The sequence below is a fragment of the Harpia harpyja genome, chromosome 9 (genome assembly GCF_026419915.1).
Source record: "Harpia harpyja isolate bHarHar1 chromosome 9, bHarHar1 primary haplotype, whole genome shotgun sequence".
NCBI classification, from domain to species: Eukaryota; Metazoa; Chordata; class Aves; order Accipitriformes; family Accipitridae; genus Harpia; species Harpia harpyja.
This window is the reverse complement of record NC_068948.1, coordinates 15,028,165-15,044,461: the sequence shown is the minus strand read 5'-3', so window position 1 is coordinate 15,044,461 and position 16,297 is coordinate 15,028,165. Positions and strand designations below refer to the sequence as shown.

The window sequence follows — 16,297 nt, the reverse complement described above, 5'->3', positions numbered from 1 at the left end:
CATCAGTTACTAAAACCTGTGCTGACTTATGGTCATACTACTGAGCGGATTTGTATGTCCTAAGACATCTAAGTTGTCTTTAGCTACTTTTTTATGATGAAACTGTGACTTTATCAATTCCATTGACATTGTTCACTCCTCAAATCAAATAGGTCTTGTGTTTGCAAGTTCCTAGGCATCAATTCCTAAGCATTTCTTAATTATTGAGAACACTGAGGAAGGAACAGGCAAGACTGGTATGTAGTTGATATGGTGTTTTGGAATTGATTAACCTTGTTTTTAAAAGTTACAGGCAGCTGGAATTAGTTTCAGCTAATGGGAGTTTTGAATTTTCGCTATGGCCTGTATCCCGTAGTGGGGAAGAATGGGGAGAAAACTGCGAGAGTTGGAATAGGTTTTGTTCATTCCAAGAATACCTTGTATGTAGAGGTGTGATTACAGTAAGGAGAACTTAGCTGAAGTGCAAATGTCCATTTGTATCTTAATCCAAATATTTTTCACCGAAACTGTAAAATGTATAGGTACACCTAAACTTTTACAAGAATAGGGCAATGCTAGGTGCTAGCATACCTTTTCAGGCTTCCTGAGTGCTCCCCTGGTCTCCCTTTTTAAGTGCCAGAGGCTGACAGGTGAGCTCGACTGTTAGGAGACAGAAGAATTTATAAAGTTTCCATTAGTGTTGAGAAGATAAATCATACATTAGTTATCAGTCATAATTCTGGATAGAGATGAAGCTTGTACTTGCTTGTGGTTCCAATTTCAGTTCTACAAATTTTTGGAGAAATGGAAGAGTTTGATATGTTTTGGTTAAAGCTGCATTGTTAACATGTTACTGCCTGCAGTCACTGCAAAATGCCTGGAGACAGATACAGTCCTTTGCAGGATTTACACCTTGAACTGCACAGTATGCCAATGGCCAGGTGAAGATGAGTTTAAAGATGATAAACTTGTTTTGTTTCCAGATGGTCAGTTTCGAAGTGAAAAGAGCAGTAAGGAGGGATGTAAATAAAGGAAGGTGATGTGAGGGATACTGGAGAAATGTTTCACGTGGACTTCTAGCATACTGTCGGGATTAGTTGTCAACTAGCCACTATGCACTGCCTCCTCGTTGGTGTTTGCAAAAGAGGAGATTGAAGGAGGTCAGAACTTCATCCAGGTTGTATGGATAGGCAGATAGAGACTGAGAGGTGAACTGACCTGCTGGGCTAGGATGGGGTTGGAGATCTGTGTCCCAGGCTCTTAAGTTCTGCCTCCGTTGCAGAACAGGCAATGTGCATTGGGCAAGCAGAGAGTTTTATGGCCAGCTCCAGTTTTGCAATATGACCGTCATTGTTCTCCTTTTTTGTTTCTGGTCATGAACAGTTTTTGAAATTGGAGCATAAGGTCAGTTATAAGACCTTAAGATATGTCTATACTTTGATCACAGGCTGCTGAGTGATATTTGAACTAGGCTTGAATTAGTGAGGTAGCGTATGTATGTGACCTAGCTGGGGTAACGTGAAGCAAAGCACGGGTGAATTTAAAAACAAATTAACTTGTGCTGAGCCACGGGCTAACTTTGGTCTAGTTTTTGCAGCCTGTTTTGTGATAGCAGTATAGACATGTCCAAAGAGCTCCACAGTTGCACAGGGGTTGCACACAAAAAGAATTTGCTACCTGCTTGTTTCTGTTTTCCAACCTTTGCTGTTTTGTAACAGTGTGCTGCTTATCATGGAGCTGGCTTAGCACAAGGTTACTCAGTATGGGGATGGGAGTGGGGAGGTCATGTTTTCATTTCTGGCTGAAGCTGTTTGTTGATGGTATGACAGCATTCCAGGGATGCAATGGGATTACTTACAGAAGTTCTGCAGGATTGGAGTTAAATTAATAAAAGACTACGAATTGAGCTTCATAGGATCCCAAACCTCTAACTTCTTACTTAAAAAACAGACGGAAAAACCCACCAGCATTAAGCTGTCACTTATCCAGGGCTTTCTTGGCACGTAGGATTTCACAAGAATAATGTTCCCCCTGGTCGTTGTTGCAGGTTTGCTTAGAGCTGTAATAAAAATGGTAATGATTTTTTTACTACTTTTACTCTTTGGGTGTTTTATTTTTTGGGAAGGGGGAGATGGAGGGGCTCTTGTGGAATCTGTATGGTTGGAGCATGAAATCCTTAACCGCTTTTACTTAACAGATGAAGGGGCTGATTTGCAGCAATTTGTAATCAGAATTATCTGTAGAAATATTTTAAGCGTTGCTTTGTTTGCCTGTACAAATAAGGATAGGAGGCTGCTCATCACTAGATTTTAACTATATACCAACCAAGAAATACATTATGCCTTTTCCTATTTTTGTGTAATGCTTTTTGCTAAATTTTAGTTATTTAGTTTTAATTTGATTTAAAATGCGTTGCTGTGTGAAGTGTTTAGTGGTGCTATTACAAAATATCCCTCCTCTGTGCTTTCTTAATTGGAGGAAGAAATTTGCTTAAAAATAAAAATCTGCTTCTAAAAGACAGTAAGTCTGTTGTTAACCATGCCAAAGGTGACACCTGTTATGTCAAATACATACACAAGAGTTACCATAAAAATAGAGGCTCTTTTTTGGTATCACCTTTATCATAGCTCAAATCATGAATCTTTGGATGCTGTGAGACAAATATATTAACACTATCTTCAGAGACATTGCTTATCTTTCAGTCACCAGCCAAAAAGCCACAGAAATACAGTATAATTTCTTTTTCTAATCTCCCTATTATGTTTCACATGTCATGGTTTTTAATCAATAAGATTAAATGTCAGGAGGCAAAATCTCTGACATTCAAAATTTTGGAAAGCAGTGAGCTAATGTATTATTCTGTGTCATCTTGTTTTAGAAGTATGTCTGTCTGCAAAAGCAGGGAGAGATTGGAATAAGGGACTAAACACAGAAGTAACTAAAAATTCAGAAGATCAGAGGTGTTAGCATCCATTTTACAGAGTCTGAATACCTATGTAGTTGGAGGAACCTAGTGGAAATAAACACTCTTGGCCATAACTGTTATTTTTGTGTTCCCCTGTCATTTTTAGGCCAAAGATAAGCCTGAGGAGAGTGGTGCAAAACCTAAGCATGTGCTTAGTAACAGAGGAACCCAAACTGAAAACAAGAAGCCTCTGGAAGGTACGTATCACTCCAGGCATCCTACAAGCTTTGACGCTAGAATGTGCAGCAGACAAACTGGAAATTAATAGCCTGCTATTTCCCGCTACCTGAATTACTCAAATGTAACCAAGTGACTTTGTCCACCAGTACTGGGAAAATAGAGTTGTTCTCGCCTCCTCCACAAGATGATCTGTCCCCCAGGTCAAGCCCCGCAAAATGCTAGAAGATCAAGAAACTAAAAGCAGCATCTTTGTTTGGCTGCACATTTTTTTTTTTTTTTGCTTTGGAATTACAGTGAGTTGAATTAAGAGAGCAATACTTGTTCAGAGATACCACGAAGGTAGTGGCAATATAGCGAACCTAATAAATTCTTTTCCCTTAATACATCTGAACCAGCCCTCCCTCCTCCCCCTCTCTGACAAAGGGACATGTTGACATTAGGAATATCTTTTTTTGATCGGCAAGTTTCATTGCTATGTCAGGGCTAGATTCCTATTTAGGATGCATCTGTCAGGGCATTGCCCTGTTGCATCCATTATTAATGCCTGTGGAGTTGCAACAGGGGTGAACGTGACGTTGAGCAGGCCCTGTCATGCTGCTGTCTTCACAAATTGTCAGTGAATCCTTTAAATTATGGGCGACCCTCTTTTTAGCTTCATCATTTAGGAAGTGACAAAAATAAGGCAGACGGTTGTAATTCTGACTCAAAAGCTACACGGGGTTGTGAACTAACCTTGAATGCTAGTGACCTGTGCATGCTGAATCCTGAAAGAAGCTACCCTAGAAATTTCCACTGTTAATATTCACAACCATTGTCATGGGAAGGTACTGAAGAACCTTGTTGTCCTTTTGTGGAAAATGCAAAAGGCACTGTCTCAAGCCCATTGTCCCTTGGTGTCTTGCTCAGTGCATCTCTGCCCCTTTAATCAGGCAGAGGGTGTATCAGGTTCAGGAGGGTCCCGGATGGGTCTGCAGTGCCTGAACTACCCGTTACATTTGCCTAGAGAGTGACTTCAGATTTTATACGCCGTGAGCTTGAGCCTTGCAGTTTTTTTGTTTGCTTTATGGAAATCCAAGTTCAACCTGTAACGCTGCTGGAAAGCTAGCAGAGCAGTTAAACTTCTGATTAAGCCATGAGCATTAATAAGGGCTGTCTCAAGCCTGCTTGTGTAAGGATTTTATACCTTTTGGGAGGTTTCTTGCTACCTTTTCAGATGTACAGAACTGCGTAGGTTATTCTGAATGGTGGGTTACTTTATTCCCTCTCTGTTTTGCTGTCGCTTTTGTCAAGGATAGTTTATTAATGGTTTATTTTATTCAGAGACAAAAAGTGGGAAAAAGCTGGATGAAAACAAGGGAGCGTGTGAGAAGGTGAACGCTTCTAGTGCGGTAGCCCACAAAGCTGACTCCAAACCCCAAGTTAAAGAGAGGACAGCGCAGCAGCAACTAGTAGAAGGTGCTGGCAAAACACACAGCTCTAAGAGCTGTCAACAGCAAAAGGACGTTGGTGTCAAAGCTTTGAATCAACACAATGGTCTTCCCTTCGTAAATCAAGATCATGTAGGCAACCAAAATGTTCCTGCTAAAGCATACGATATGGACAGAGCCCCACGCCTAGATAAGTGCCACAGACAGCTTGTTCATCAGAAACTCAGAAAGAATGAAAACAAACCTCCATCGTCAAGTGCGGCATCCCGGGAAGCTGTGCCTTCCACATCCCAGGCTATATCTGACACAGGGTGTGAAGTGAAACATACCAGGTAATGGCCTTGCTGGTAGCTTTCTGTGTGATCTGAAACCATTTCATGTGTTAGAAGGGAAAAAAAAGGAAAGCCAGGTCATTAAAGGAGGCAGCTCTTGCTGAGGTATGATCCAGGGGAAAAAAAGCCATGCTAGGATAGGAGTGGCAAGACCTTACAAATGGTTAAGGCAAAAAACTCAAAGCAGCAGGGGCCCTCTGTAAGTTTCTATGAAGCCAAGGAGTCAGAGGGCTAGATGTATGGGAGATTTTTTATATGATCGGGGCTTCTGTGTATTAGAGGTAGAAAGGTGACCGCCCTAGTATAGCTCAAGTAGTTGGGCATTTATAAACCACTCACTCCTGTCCAACTTTTCTGTTTCTATAACTGTGAGGATGAAAGGAATTTGAGATATTTACTCATATATGACAAAAACAAACAACTTGTTTCATTTGCTGTCCTTGGTGTTTTTGTGGGGTTTTTTTTAATGCTTTGGTCACCTAAAGATATGACCAGATTGCTTATTTATTAATCTCTATTAGCCTAATCTTTACTCATATAAGTGTTTTGTAATATGTCTTTTATAATCCATTTCCTTTTGAATTATTTATTTAGGATTTGATTTTAATTCCATTTATTTAAATTAAAAAATACCCCCACACCAAAAAAAACCCCAAAAACCCACAACCAAAAAACCCCAACCAACCAAACTCCAACAGATGGAAATTCTGTGGCAAATTTTAACTGCTATGCTTTCTCTGTCTGAGCTGGTGGATATAAAGTTGTTTATATATGTGTATGTATGTATTGGTGATAGACACACTCATACATACATACACATACACACACACATAGATATACATATATATGTTAGTTTGTGTGTGGAATTTCCTCGTTGTTCATACGTACAAATCAGTGTCTGAAACGTGGACAAGAACATGACACTATGTGTACGCTAATTTGAAGACTTCTGGTTCGTAGCAGTACTTGTGAATATAGGGTGGACACTTAAATCTTCCTGTGCAATGGGTAATCCTGTGCAATCCTCTACTGGGATTATGGGACTCTCTAAAATAAAAATAAGTGAATGAAGAATAAATTAGCAAAATGAATGAAAGCTGTCCTGATGTCAGCACATAGGCTTAATGAGGGAAAGGGCTCATTGCAAAGACTGGCACACTGGGATATTTTTCTCCTAAGAGGCCGAGTGTCAAGATGTGTCAGGAGAAAGTAGAAGCTTTCACTACTGTGGCCTTTTTTTCAAACATTCAGGAACAACTTTGTGTACAGTTTATAGACGTTGTTACCTCCAAACTGGTTGCTGTAATAACACCAAGAAGAGAGGGACCTCCATGTCTTTTCCCTGCGGGTTTTAGGCTCTGGCCGGTGAGCCGTAGGCACTGTGCTTCAACAGCTGGAGCGGGTCCATCCCAGCTGCCTGCTGGAGCGCTGCCTTGGAGGCTCTGCCTGTCAGGCGGGGGATGGCTCAAGGTGTTTGTGAAGCTGTGGAGGAACAGTTGCTGTTACCCCTTGGAAGTCAGTGCTGGCTGATCATGATGTGCCAGGCCGTGAACTTGGGGATAGGCAGCAGCTTCTGAAGCAGCTGGTTGGTTTGGACAGGGCAGGTGTCTGAGCACCAAAGGCTTTGGTTTGGGGAGGAGGGAGGCCAACAGACAACTGGAAGGCAGAACCTCGAGTAAACCCCAGGGGAAGCTGCAGCCTTCCTGCACAGGGTACCTATTATGCTTTTGTGTGTGAAGTCACGTGAGGGTGGTAATTGCCTCTGTAAAATGAATGCAACTTTTAATGAAGTCCATAAGCCCACGCAGAGGCATCAAAAGAACATAGTGTTCCCCTGCTTGGAGAAATGCCCAAGAGTCCTGCCGAGTTCAGGCTTGTCTAGATAGCAGTGGAAGTGTTTGCTCAGAGCTGAGTTCAGCTGCTCTGGTAGCTCACTCTGGTGCAGCTTTAGATTCATAGCACGATGCAAGGGTGTTAAAGGTGCTGAAAATGAGAAACTTCAGACTCTAGTTATGCAAAAGCAGAAACATTTTCTTTTATAACATCTCTTGTAATAAAGTTGCTCCACTGAAAGAGGCAATAACTTTTGTGAAAATGAGGTACGTTCTTTTCTAGACATCAGAAATTTTCTTTACTTGGTGTTGTATAAAATCTACTTTACAACTTCACAAGTGTCAGTTCAGTCTCACTGAAATCAGGCTGCGTGCTCATGACAGTTGGAGCAGTAACAGTTGACTCAAAAATTATCACATGAATGTCTTTGGTTTTTAGGAACATAGAGAATTGGTTTTAACCTGTATTCTTTTTAGGCAACACAAGAAGAAAAAAAATTATTAAACTTTTCCAGTAGCTAGAATGCCAAGGAAAATAGTATTGATGGTGTGAGAGAGTTTATGAAAGTTACATTTTTAACAGAAAGCTGTGGAAAGAGTGCTATCCCATCAGAAGACACAAACACAGATGTTTGAGTGTGCAAGTCAGCCAGCTGGAAGAGGACTGGGATGGATGGAAACCTTTGGATTTGTAGAGCTGTATGAGCAGCCAGCCATTTAGATAATTAGCCTGTAATTTGTGAAGGCAATCACTACCCCTTCTCTGCCCAGATGAGTGGTATTTTATTGGACCAACTGTAATAGTTGCAATAAGTGGGTAAGCTTTCAAATGTGGGATTAACACTTTGCAGTGTGAGACTTTTTGTGTTCAGCAGAAGGCAGGCATATACACAGATGAGGACATGGAAAAAGCATCAGCATGCTTTTTGATGCTCTTCCCTTAGTGTTGTGAGTATTTCCTAAGAGGATTGATATGGTTAGATTTCTTTAATACTGTAGAAATCTGTGGGTTTGGAAGCTTATAGTTTTTTGCCTTACACCCCACCCCCCCCAAGTTACAAAAGCAAGGCTAGTCATCCGCACAAAATGTCAACTGTTTGCTCTGCAGGATATCCATCAATGTACATATGACTGAAATGAAAGAAAAGGTGGAGAAGACCAAGGAAGGAAACTTAAATGATCACAGAGGTAAAAGTCCCAAAGTAAAATCCCCATCCTCCACACTAGCAGAAGTGGAAGGAGTCAAACAGCTACCTGACAAATTAAAACTTCAACAGAGTCCTAAGAACATCAGCACTGAGCCAAATCAAGAAGTGAAAGGAGACAATAAGCAAAATGAACTTGCGCCTCAAACAGGGAAGCAACAGCCATTACTGAGCAAGCTCAAACCAGGTAAAAAGGCTGAAGAGAAATCAGAATTAAAATGCAAGCCCATAACCTCACAGAATACGTCTGTGAAGGAGCCTACAAAAGATGTGGGGGTAGAAGTGAAAATCCATCAAGAAACAGCAAAAGCAGAAGAATCCCCAACACATAGCAACTCTGAGAGGAGAGAATCTGAGTCTGCATCTTCAGGGGGAAGTGAAAGTGATGCTCATCAGTGTACAGGAATGGCACCAGAGAAGCCTATGTCATTGGAAGCTAGCAAAGAGCTTCCCACACAGGATGAAATGATCATCGGTAAGTTGCTTGCAGTTACTCAAACTTTTATGTTGAGGATTTTGTGCTACTCGTGTTATATATACAATAGTAGCTGGACCAGTGCTCAGTAGACCACCTGTGTCCTGCAGTTGAAAAGCATTTTGCCACGTATCTTTGACTATGTAAATAACAAATGAATTACCATTTGTACAAATTCTTTCAATAGTGATTTTCCTTTTAAAGTGTGTTTTGGGAAAAAAGTTCCTTTAAAATAAAATTAGGTGAAGTATGTGTATGATCAGAAGTATGAGTAATTTTGAAAAAGTCTATTTTCTTTAGATTAAGCATTTATTCCTTAACATAGAGTTTGAAAATCCAGGTATGCTTTAGCAGCTATGGAGATCCAGAGAGCAGTAAAATATTGCAGTAGTATCTTGCTGTGGTCTTTTTTGTGTTATTGGCCATAGATCTCTCCTCAGTTACTGTGTGAACACTTGATTGCATTGTTTCAGGGAGTACTCTTTCCTGGCAGCGTAAGTATGTGTATGTCCCAGAATGCACATACATGGGTAGATGTCCTGACCTGGATCTGGCTTTCTCAGTGGTGGCTAGAGATGAGTTGAATACATGTTAAATTGCAGCCCAAGATATCTAGAGATTAATTGTAAAATTGCTTTGAATGGGGGACACCAAAAGTGGGTTTACGGAAGTTTTATCCTAGGAAAACTTGGCCATTAAGTGTATCATGGTTGACTGATTTAGCTTCCCACAAACTGATGAAACTTCATAGTTATAATGTTAATATCTGCAGCTTTAACTTGGACATTGTCTGCAAAAATCTTGCTGCTAGGAGAAACTTCCTGATTTTACCAATAATTGTCATCATTTATCAGTGCTGGGTATTTGTGCTGGTCCTTCCAGCTGCCATATAATGATTAAAAGAAGATCAAGTGTAATTTTTTCAAACTTCCAGATATTTTTTTTCAGGTGACCTCTTCTGTTAATGGGTGAACTAAGATGTTGATCTTCTAAAGGTGTCCAGTGGGTTTACTGTGTTTGAAAAAACAGGGTTGAGATTCAGGAGGTGGGATTCTATTCTCAGTTCTGGGCCTTTATTCCTCATCTGTAAAAGGGTGTTAGCAGTAAAAGTCCCTCACTTGAGATAACAGAGATTTTGGATATTTTCAGCACCTCCCTTCTTACGGCTAACTGCAAATGCAATGGTTATTTTACTTGCATGCCACTCTTGAAAATAGAGACAGAATCACATGCTTAATGTTATCCAGATCCTTTAGTGCTTGTCTGAATTCCAGTAGAAGAAAAATTGATGGTGTGGTAGAGGAACATGAAGCAAAGCGAAAAGATGGGAGAGAGGGCAATGCACTTTAGTATAAAGTTCTATTTTGAGTGTTTGCTTTAGCAGCTTATTGGCAGCAGTCGGAGGCTGGCTTGTCCAGGCGTTTGTGTCGGCCCCCAGTGTCTCTCCTGTAGAACCCCATGGCCACAGAAGCACTGAGGGTGGCGTCAGTAATGCCTGTCTGAGAAACTGGGCTCATCCCTTCAGGAACAGTGATGCCCAAGGTGGGGGGAGCACAAGAGTATGGTTTTGTGGAGCTGTTGGTACTGAGAGCACGGAAGGCAGTTGAGACTTCTCATTACACTTAGCAAACACAAGGTGATGCGCGTGTCCTGTGGATTGAAATCATTGGTGTGAGGGAGGTGTGCACTGCACTGAGTGCAGTGATGTGTGCAGAAACACCTCAATGACCAGCCTGTCTCCTCTTTAGATGACAGCCCTTCTCCTCCGGCTCCTTTCGAACATCGCATAGTGAGTGTCAAGCAAACAGAGGTGACAATGTGCTACTCGGTGTGTCGTCACGAAGTACTGGGGGGGTAAGTATCCCTGTCCCTAATGCTGTAGTGCTGTTGGTAGCCAAGGCATGGAGAAACGCAGTTAGTTGGAGAGCTAGAGCTATCTTCTTCAGACAGCCCCAAGTGTGTGTGGGTGAGGCACATGCAAGCTCTCTGCAGCCATAGTGAGCAGGTTCATCCTTGAGACCTTTTGGGCTACCATCGTTGCTGGGTTCCTTCTATCAACCTTCTGTTGATTTTGGGGGGGGTGTGGGTGTCCCTTAGATGACTGGTTTCTGCCCCAGTTCCATTTTCAGATGCCTGACAGTGGTCTTAGATGACTGTTTTTTGCATTTGTTATAATAATCCTGGCCACAGCTGGTGTCATGAGAAAAACCTGTAACCTTCAGGCAGACAGATTCAGAGCATTTGAAGTCAGCAAAGCCCATTAGGTCAGGCAGCTTCCAAAATCTTTTTTCTGTGCTGAACTGCATGTTAAAAAAAACTAAGGGAGAAGTTATAACTATTTTGACCTTATGTTTAGTTTTCACTCATAGGAAGTCTGCAGCTGCTTCAGCCTTTGTATTCTTGTATCCTTACTTATCTGACAGGAAGGTTTGATTTACAGGTTGATCCAAGTACAAATATGGCTTAATAAGTATAAGCAATATGATGCAATAGCAGAGAAGATGGTGTTTAGAAATCATCCCAAGGGGCATTAACGTATCTGGGTGACACGGGGGAGAATTTACAACATGCAAGAAATGCAGTATGTGGCGTGGCTACAGTTACTGGTCTTTTAGTCATGTAAAAAGTTATGAGATCAGGACAGAAATATCCTTGTTAATATACCCACTAACGCATCACTGAAGGACAGCAAACGGGTACAGTTACAGAACTGAAAAAGAATATCATCAGGTCATCATACCGCAGTGAAATGTAGTAATACAAAGGGGGCATAATATTTTAATGTAAGCGTTGAACAACTGGCTGGAAAGATAAAACTAATCCTTCATAAGCTGAGAGAAAGAGGAGATTCATGCTGCTGGCCACCTGATTCTGTTCACTTTGTACTGCGCTATTTTTAATCAACGATAAGAATAGTTGTATGAAAAGTTCCTGTGGTGAGCTGTGTTAAGCCGGTTTCTCATCTTTTCCTTGGTATCTACAGGGGGCGTTTTGGGCAAGTTCACAAGTGCATGGAAATATCAACTGGTCTCAGCCTGGCAGCCAAAATCATAAAAGTGAAAGGAGCAAAAGAGAGGGTAACTATGTTGCTGTGAACCCAAGTGAGCGCACACTAAACCTGGCCTTGTCACAAGCACCTTAACACCACGTCCCTGAATCAGCCCATAAGAGGCAGTATCTTGTCGTTGGGTAGTATCAAATACTGTAAAATCTGTCTTAGTAAGTAGCAGCTTGGACTTTATATGACTGTCATCTCCCGTGTTTGTGATTAAACCTGCTGTCCACATGAGACCTGTTGTATAGCTGTTACTGGGTTTTACAAATAATTGTATTTGAATGTATTGGAATTTAAGAAGTGTTTTTTGCTCATTTTTTGTTAACTTGTTATTTTTTCAGGAGGAAGTACAAAATGAGATTAATGTCATGAACCAATTAAATCACGTGAATCTGATCCAGCTTTATGATGCTTTCGAAGCCAAAAATAATATCACTTTGATTATGGAATAGTAAGTTTAAATGATCTCAGGAATTGTCAGATGTTTGGGTTTTCTCGGGTCACTAAAGGAAATAGGGAATGATAATTCTGAGGTCTAAAGAAGACTTGAATGGTTTCCCAGCCTGGGAGTGAGTTGATTTCACTTTCACAAGGAAAAAAAAAATGCTTTAAAGGTAATTTCTTCAGGTTAAAAATTATATATTTGGCAAGATTACAGTTTAAACAAATTATAAGAAAGGCAGCTATCTTCAAGAGTATGAAACAAATTACAAGATTGTTAATGAACAGAACTTCACTATGGTTCAGTTTTCATTTAAGTTTCACTTACAGGCTCCATCATTGTTCCTAGCTACCAAATTACATAAGTGTCATGGGTAAATAAAAGCTTGTACTAGGGAGAGGGTGAAGGTGAAAGACCCAGACAAGAGGAGGAGTGAGGTGTTTTTAGTAGCATTAGAAAAGACGTGGAGAAGGTAGGAAGGTGATTAGTGCATGGTCTGCCTCCTTTGAATAATTTTGGGATTAATAAAAATGCCTCCCCATTTGAAGCTAAATAAGAATTTTGATCTATATCTAACATGGAATTCACAAGAGGGAGATTTCATGATGTATACCTGCTGCCTTTTCTGTGTAGTGGCATCTTGCTTTACAAAAACCTGAAGTTTTATAACCTAAAAAACTGAGTTTCTGCTACAGAACTAATTGTTAATGACATGAAGAAAAAAGAATACAAAATTAAATAGCAAATATAAATATAAGACATTTAAAATGTGTATATTGAAATTAATACCTGAAGTTTTTACCTTGCAGAACCTTTTCAGAGCTATATGTCTGATGTCATTTTCTCTTAATTTTTGTGCAGAATTAAGTTCAATTGTCAGCTCATTTAAATAGCTTTCAGTTTGAGAAGTTTCATTTAGTAAATTTTATAGGTTGCAGACTTATTTTCTGTAGACTAATAAGATGAGCAAATAATAGATACTTTGGTACTCTCTGTAGGTTCTTCAGGTCCCCATCAGATCGCCAGGTTGTGTGGGGTTGGGTTTGACATATCTCCCCCACCCCCAATGTTAGTGACAACTTTTCCATTTTTTAATTTAGATTGATACTTAATTTTACACTCAGAAATAAGTCTCCTGAAGTCACTGAGACTACTGATACACTTTATATTGGACATGTTGTTAGGACCCTTGGTAAATTAGAGAGCCTAAGTTGCCAACTTGGAAATAAATTGAGATAATAAGGAATTTTAGGGGTTTTAACACTTTTCTATGTCAAAATTTTAGTCTTGATGGTGGTGAATTATTTGACCGGATCACAGATGAAAACTACAATCTAACTGAGTTGGATGCGATCCTATTTACCAAACAGATTTGTGAAGGAGTCCACTACTTGCACCAGCATTATATTCTCCATTTAGATCTGAAGGTCAGTAGTACGTGCTCTCTGCTCTTTAGCAATGCTATGGTTTGGACTACCATAGAGTCGCTAATTACAAGAGTCATTTCTTATTTCATGGACTTATGTCATAAAGGAATAGACTTACTTAATTCAGTAGCCACAATGAATGGAGCTCTAGAGATTCATTACCTTTTTTTCAATGTCTATTTGGTAGCTTGCTTAGAATAGTGAAATGAACAGGATTCTGGGTTTTTTTGTCTTTCTCAGATCAGAAGCTTTTCATTCTGTGTGGAATTAAACAATTCCCTTTTGTCATCAATGAAAAAAACACCCAAAACCCTCTTTGGCTAGAAATGCCTGCAGTCTTCCCTCCATTTCCCCCTACCCCTTGTAACTGTTTTCAAATACCTCTTCAATCATCTGCCTATTGTTTGTGCTTTTTACTGCCTGGAACTGAACTGCAGTAAAATGACAATGTTTCCTAATGGCCCCTTAATAACCGATCTTTTTGAACAGAAATACCAACTGATTTTTTTTTTCTGCTTGTTTATACAGTGCCTTACACAAATGATATTAGATCTGGTTGGCCTGTAGACAGTTGACCCTGGCTGGACGCCAGGTGCCCACCAAAGCTGCTCTATCACTCCCCTCCTCAGCTGGACAGGGGAGAGAAAATATAAGGAAAGGCTCCTGGGTCAAGATAAGGACGGGGAGAGATCACCAACCAATTACCATCACTGGCAAAACAGACTCAACTTGGGGAAATTAGTTTAATTTATTACCAATCAAATCAGAATAGGGTACTGAGTAATAAAACCAAATCTTAAAAACACCTTCCCCCCCACTGCTCCCTTCTTTCCAGGCACAACTTCACTCCTGCTTTTCTCTACCTCCTCCCTGCCAGCAGCATAGGAGGATGGGGAATAGGGGTTGCAGTCAGTTCATCACATGTTTCTGCCACTCCTTCCTCCTCAGGGGCAGGACTCCTCACACTCTTCCCCTGCTCCAGTGTGGGGTCCCTCCCACGGGACACAGTCCTTCACGAACTTCTCCAACATGGGTCCTTCCCACGGGCTGCAGTTCTTCACAAACTGCTCCAGCGTGGGTCCCTTCCATGGACTGCAGTCCTTCAGGCACAGACTGCTCCAGCATGGGTCCCCCGCGGGGTCGCAAGTCCTGCCAGAAAACCTGCTCCAGCATGGGCTCCTCTCCATGGGGCCACAGGTCCTGCCAGGAGCCTGCTCCAGTGTGGGCTTCCGATGGGGTCACAGCCTCCTTCGGGCACCCACCTGCTCTGGTGTGGGGCCCTCCATGGGCTGCAGGTGGATATCTGCTCCACCATGGACCTCCCTGGGCTGCAGGGGGACAGCCTGCCTCACCATGGTCTTCACCACAGGCTGCAGGGGAATCTCTGCTCCGGCACCTGGAGCATCTCCTCCCCCTCCTTCTTCACTGACCTTGGCGTCTGCAGGGTTGTTTCTCTTACATGTTCTCACTCCACTCTCCAGCTGCTGTTTCTGTTCCCCCTGCAACTTTTTTTCCCTTCTTAAATCTGTTATCCCAGAGGTGCTACCACCATTGCTGATGGGCTCGGCCTTGGCCAGTGGTGGATCCATCTTAGAGCTGGCTGGTATTGGCTTTGTCGGACACAGGGGAAGCTTCTAGCGGCTTCTCACAGAAGCCACCCACCCCCCCACTACCAAAATCTTGCCACACAAACCCAATACAACAGTTCTCCAGTTGTAATAAGTTTGAACACCATCATCCTCCCCATCTCCACCTTGAAAAATACTCTTATTGGAAAAAACAAAATTTTGCCTTCATGGGCAAACCAAAGGATGCATTTGACCTGTTTCTTGTGGCTTTTTATGGAGTTACTTTTATATTTAAGGAGTAAATCCAGTGGGTAAGCCTCAACCATCAGACTGACTCTACCATTTTATACAGGGGGGCCTTTCCATTTCAAAATCTGTCATTATGGTTAAATATAGGAATATTGTTATACAGGAACAGAAGTTAAACTTCTTTATGGGAAGTCCAAACCCAAACCTTTCACTAACTCAGTATGCCAGTCAAATCCCTCTCTACCACGATAGGAATAGAAGGAAAAGTATTATGCTAAAAATTATTAAAATTTCTGAGACTTTTATACTCTTCTGCTAGATCTCTCTCCCAAACAGTCATGTTTAACTCAAAATATCCTCTTCTCTTTTTGTAGCCTGAAAACATACTATGTGTAAATCACACAGGAAACCAGATTAAAATTATTGACTTTGGATTAGCAAGGAGGTAAGAGAGTTCAGTTAAGAATTTATTTTAACAACCAAAACCAAAACAAACCCACAAACCTCTGACATGTTTTTGGTAGTTCTTGGGGTGGGTTGTTTGGTTTTTTGGTTTTAGATTTCTTTTTGCATTTTGCATTTTGGTGGCTCTAAAGTGATTCTGCTATGTGAGTGAGCTAGGAAGTATGCTCCTGCAGGCATGAGTTTTCTGCTGTGTGTGTTAATTATCTATTTACTTTTTCAAATAACATTTCTGTTGAATAAAGCTATACTGCTGTTATAATTATCTCAAAATGATTCCCCATGTAGAGCTTTTACTCTAGGAACTCTGTGAGGGCTCCCAGAGACTTCTTGATTGCTGGGTTTTATTGTGCAGATTCTGGTTGTGTAAATTATCTGCTTAAACTCTACATAGATAAGTTGATTGAAGGAAAAAAAAAAGGGGGGGGGGGAGCATGTTTGAGCCATCCCATGTGAAACAGGAAGCCCTTAGAGAAATACAGGCTTTTCTCCATTCTTTTACTTTGCTCGTGTGAGTTTGTTAAATGAAGGCTGTGAGAGCATAAGTCAATTCCCATAGGAAAAAAAAGGAATGATTCCTGTTGGTATAACAGTAAGAACAACAACATTTTTCTATTTCTTTTCTAAACCCTTTGTGGCTTTTCTTAAGCCAAAACCTGGTGCATTCATGCATATATGTACCTATGTGTGTATATGTAA

At 41.0% G+C, this 16,297-nt stretch overlaps 1 protein-coding gene across 9 annotated transcripts in view; it reads left to right on the top strand.

Moving 5' to 3' along the window:
• Positions 1-16,297, top strand: part of MYLK3 (myosin light chain kinase 3) — a 63,930-nt gene that overhangs the window by 40,779 nt on the left and 6,854 nt on the right. For all 9 annotated transcript variants that reach the window (XM_052797154.1, XM_052797149.1, XM_052797153.1 and 6 more), the window contains 8 exons: positions 3,051-3,141; positions 4,445-4,883; positions 7,824-8,395; positions 10,144-10,249; positions 11,379-11,472; positions 11,792-11,901; positions 13,178-13,319; positions 15,511-15,581. In XM_052797154.1, coding sequence (XP_052653114.1) covers positions 3,051-3,141; positions 4,445-4,883; positions 7,824-8,395; positions 10,144-10,249; positions 11,379-11,472; positions 11,792-11,901; positions 13,178-13,319; positions 15,511-15,581 — 1,625 coding nt within the window. The remainder of the gene's footprint in view (positions 1-3,050; positions 3,142-4,444; positions 4,884-7,823; positions 8,396-10,143; positions 10,250-11,378; positions 11,473-11,791; positions 11,902-13,177; positions 13,320-15,510; positions 15,582-16,297) is intronic.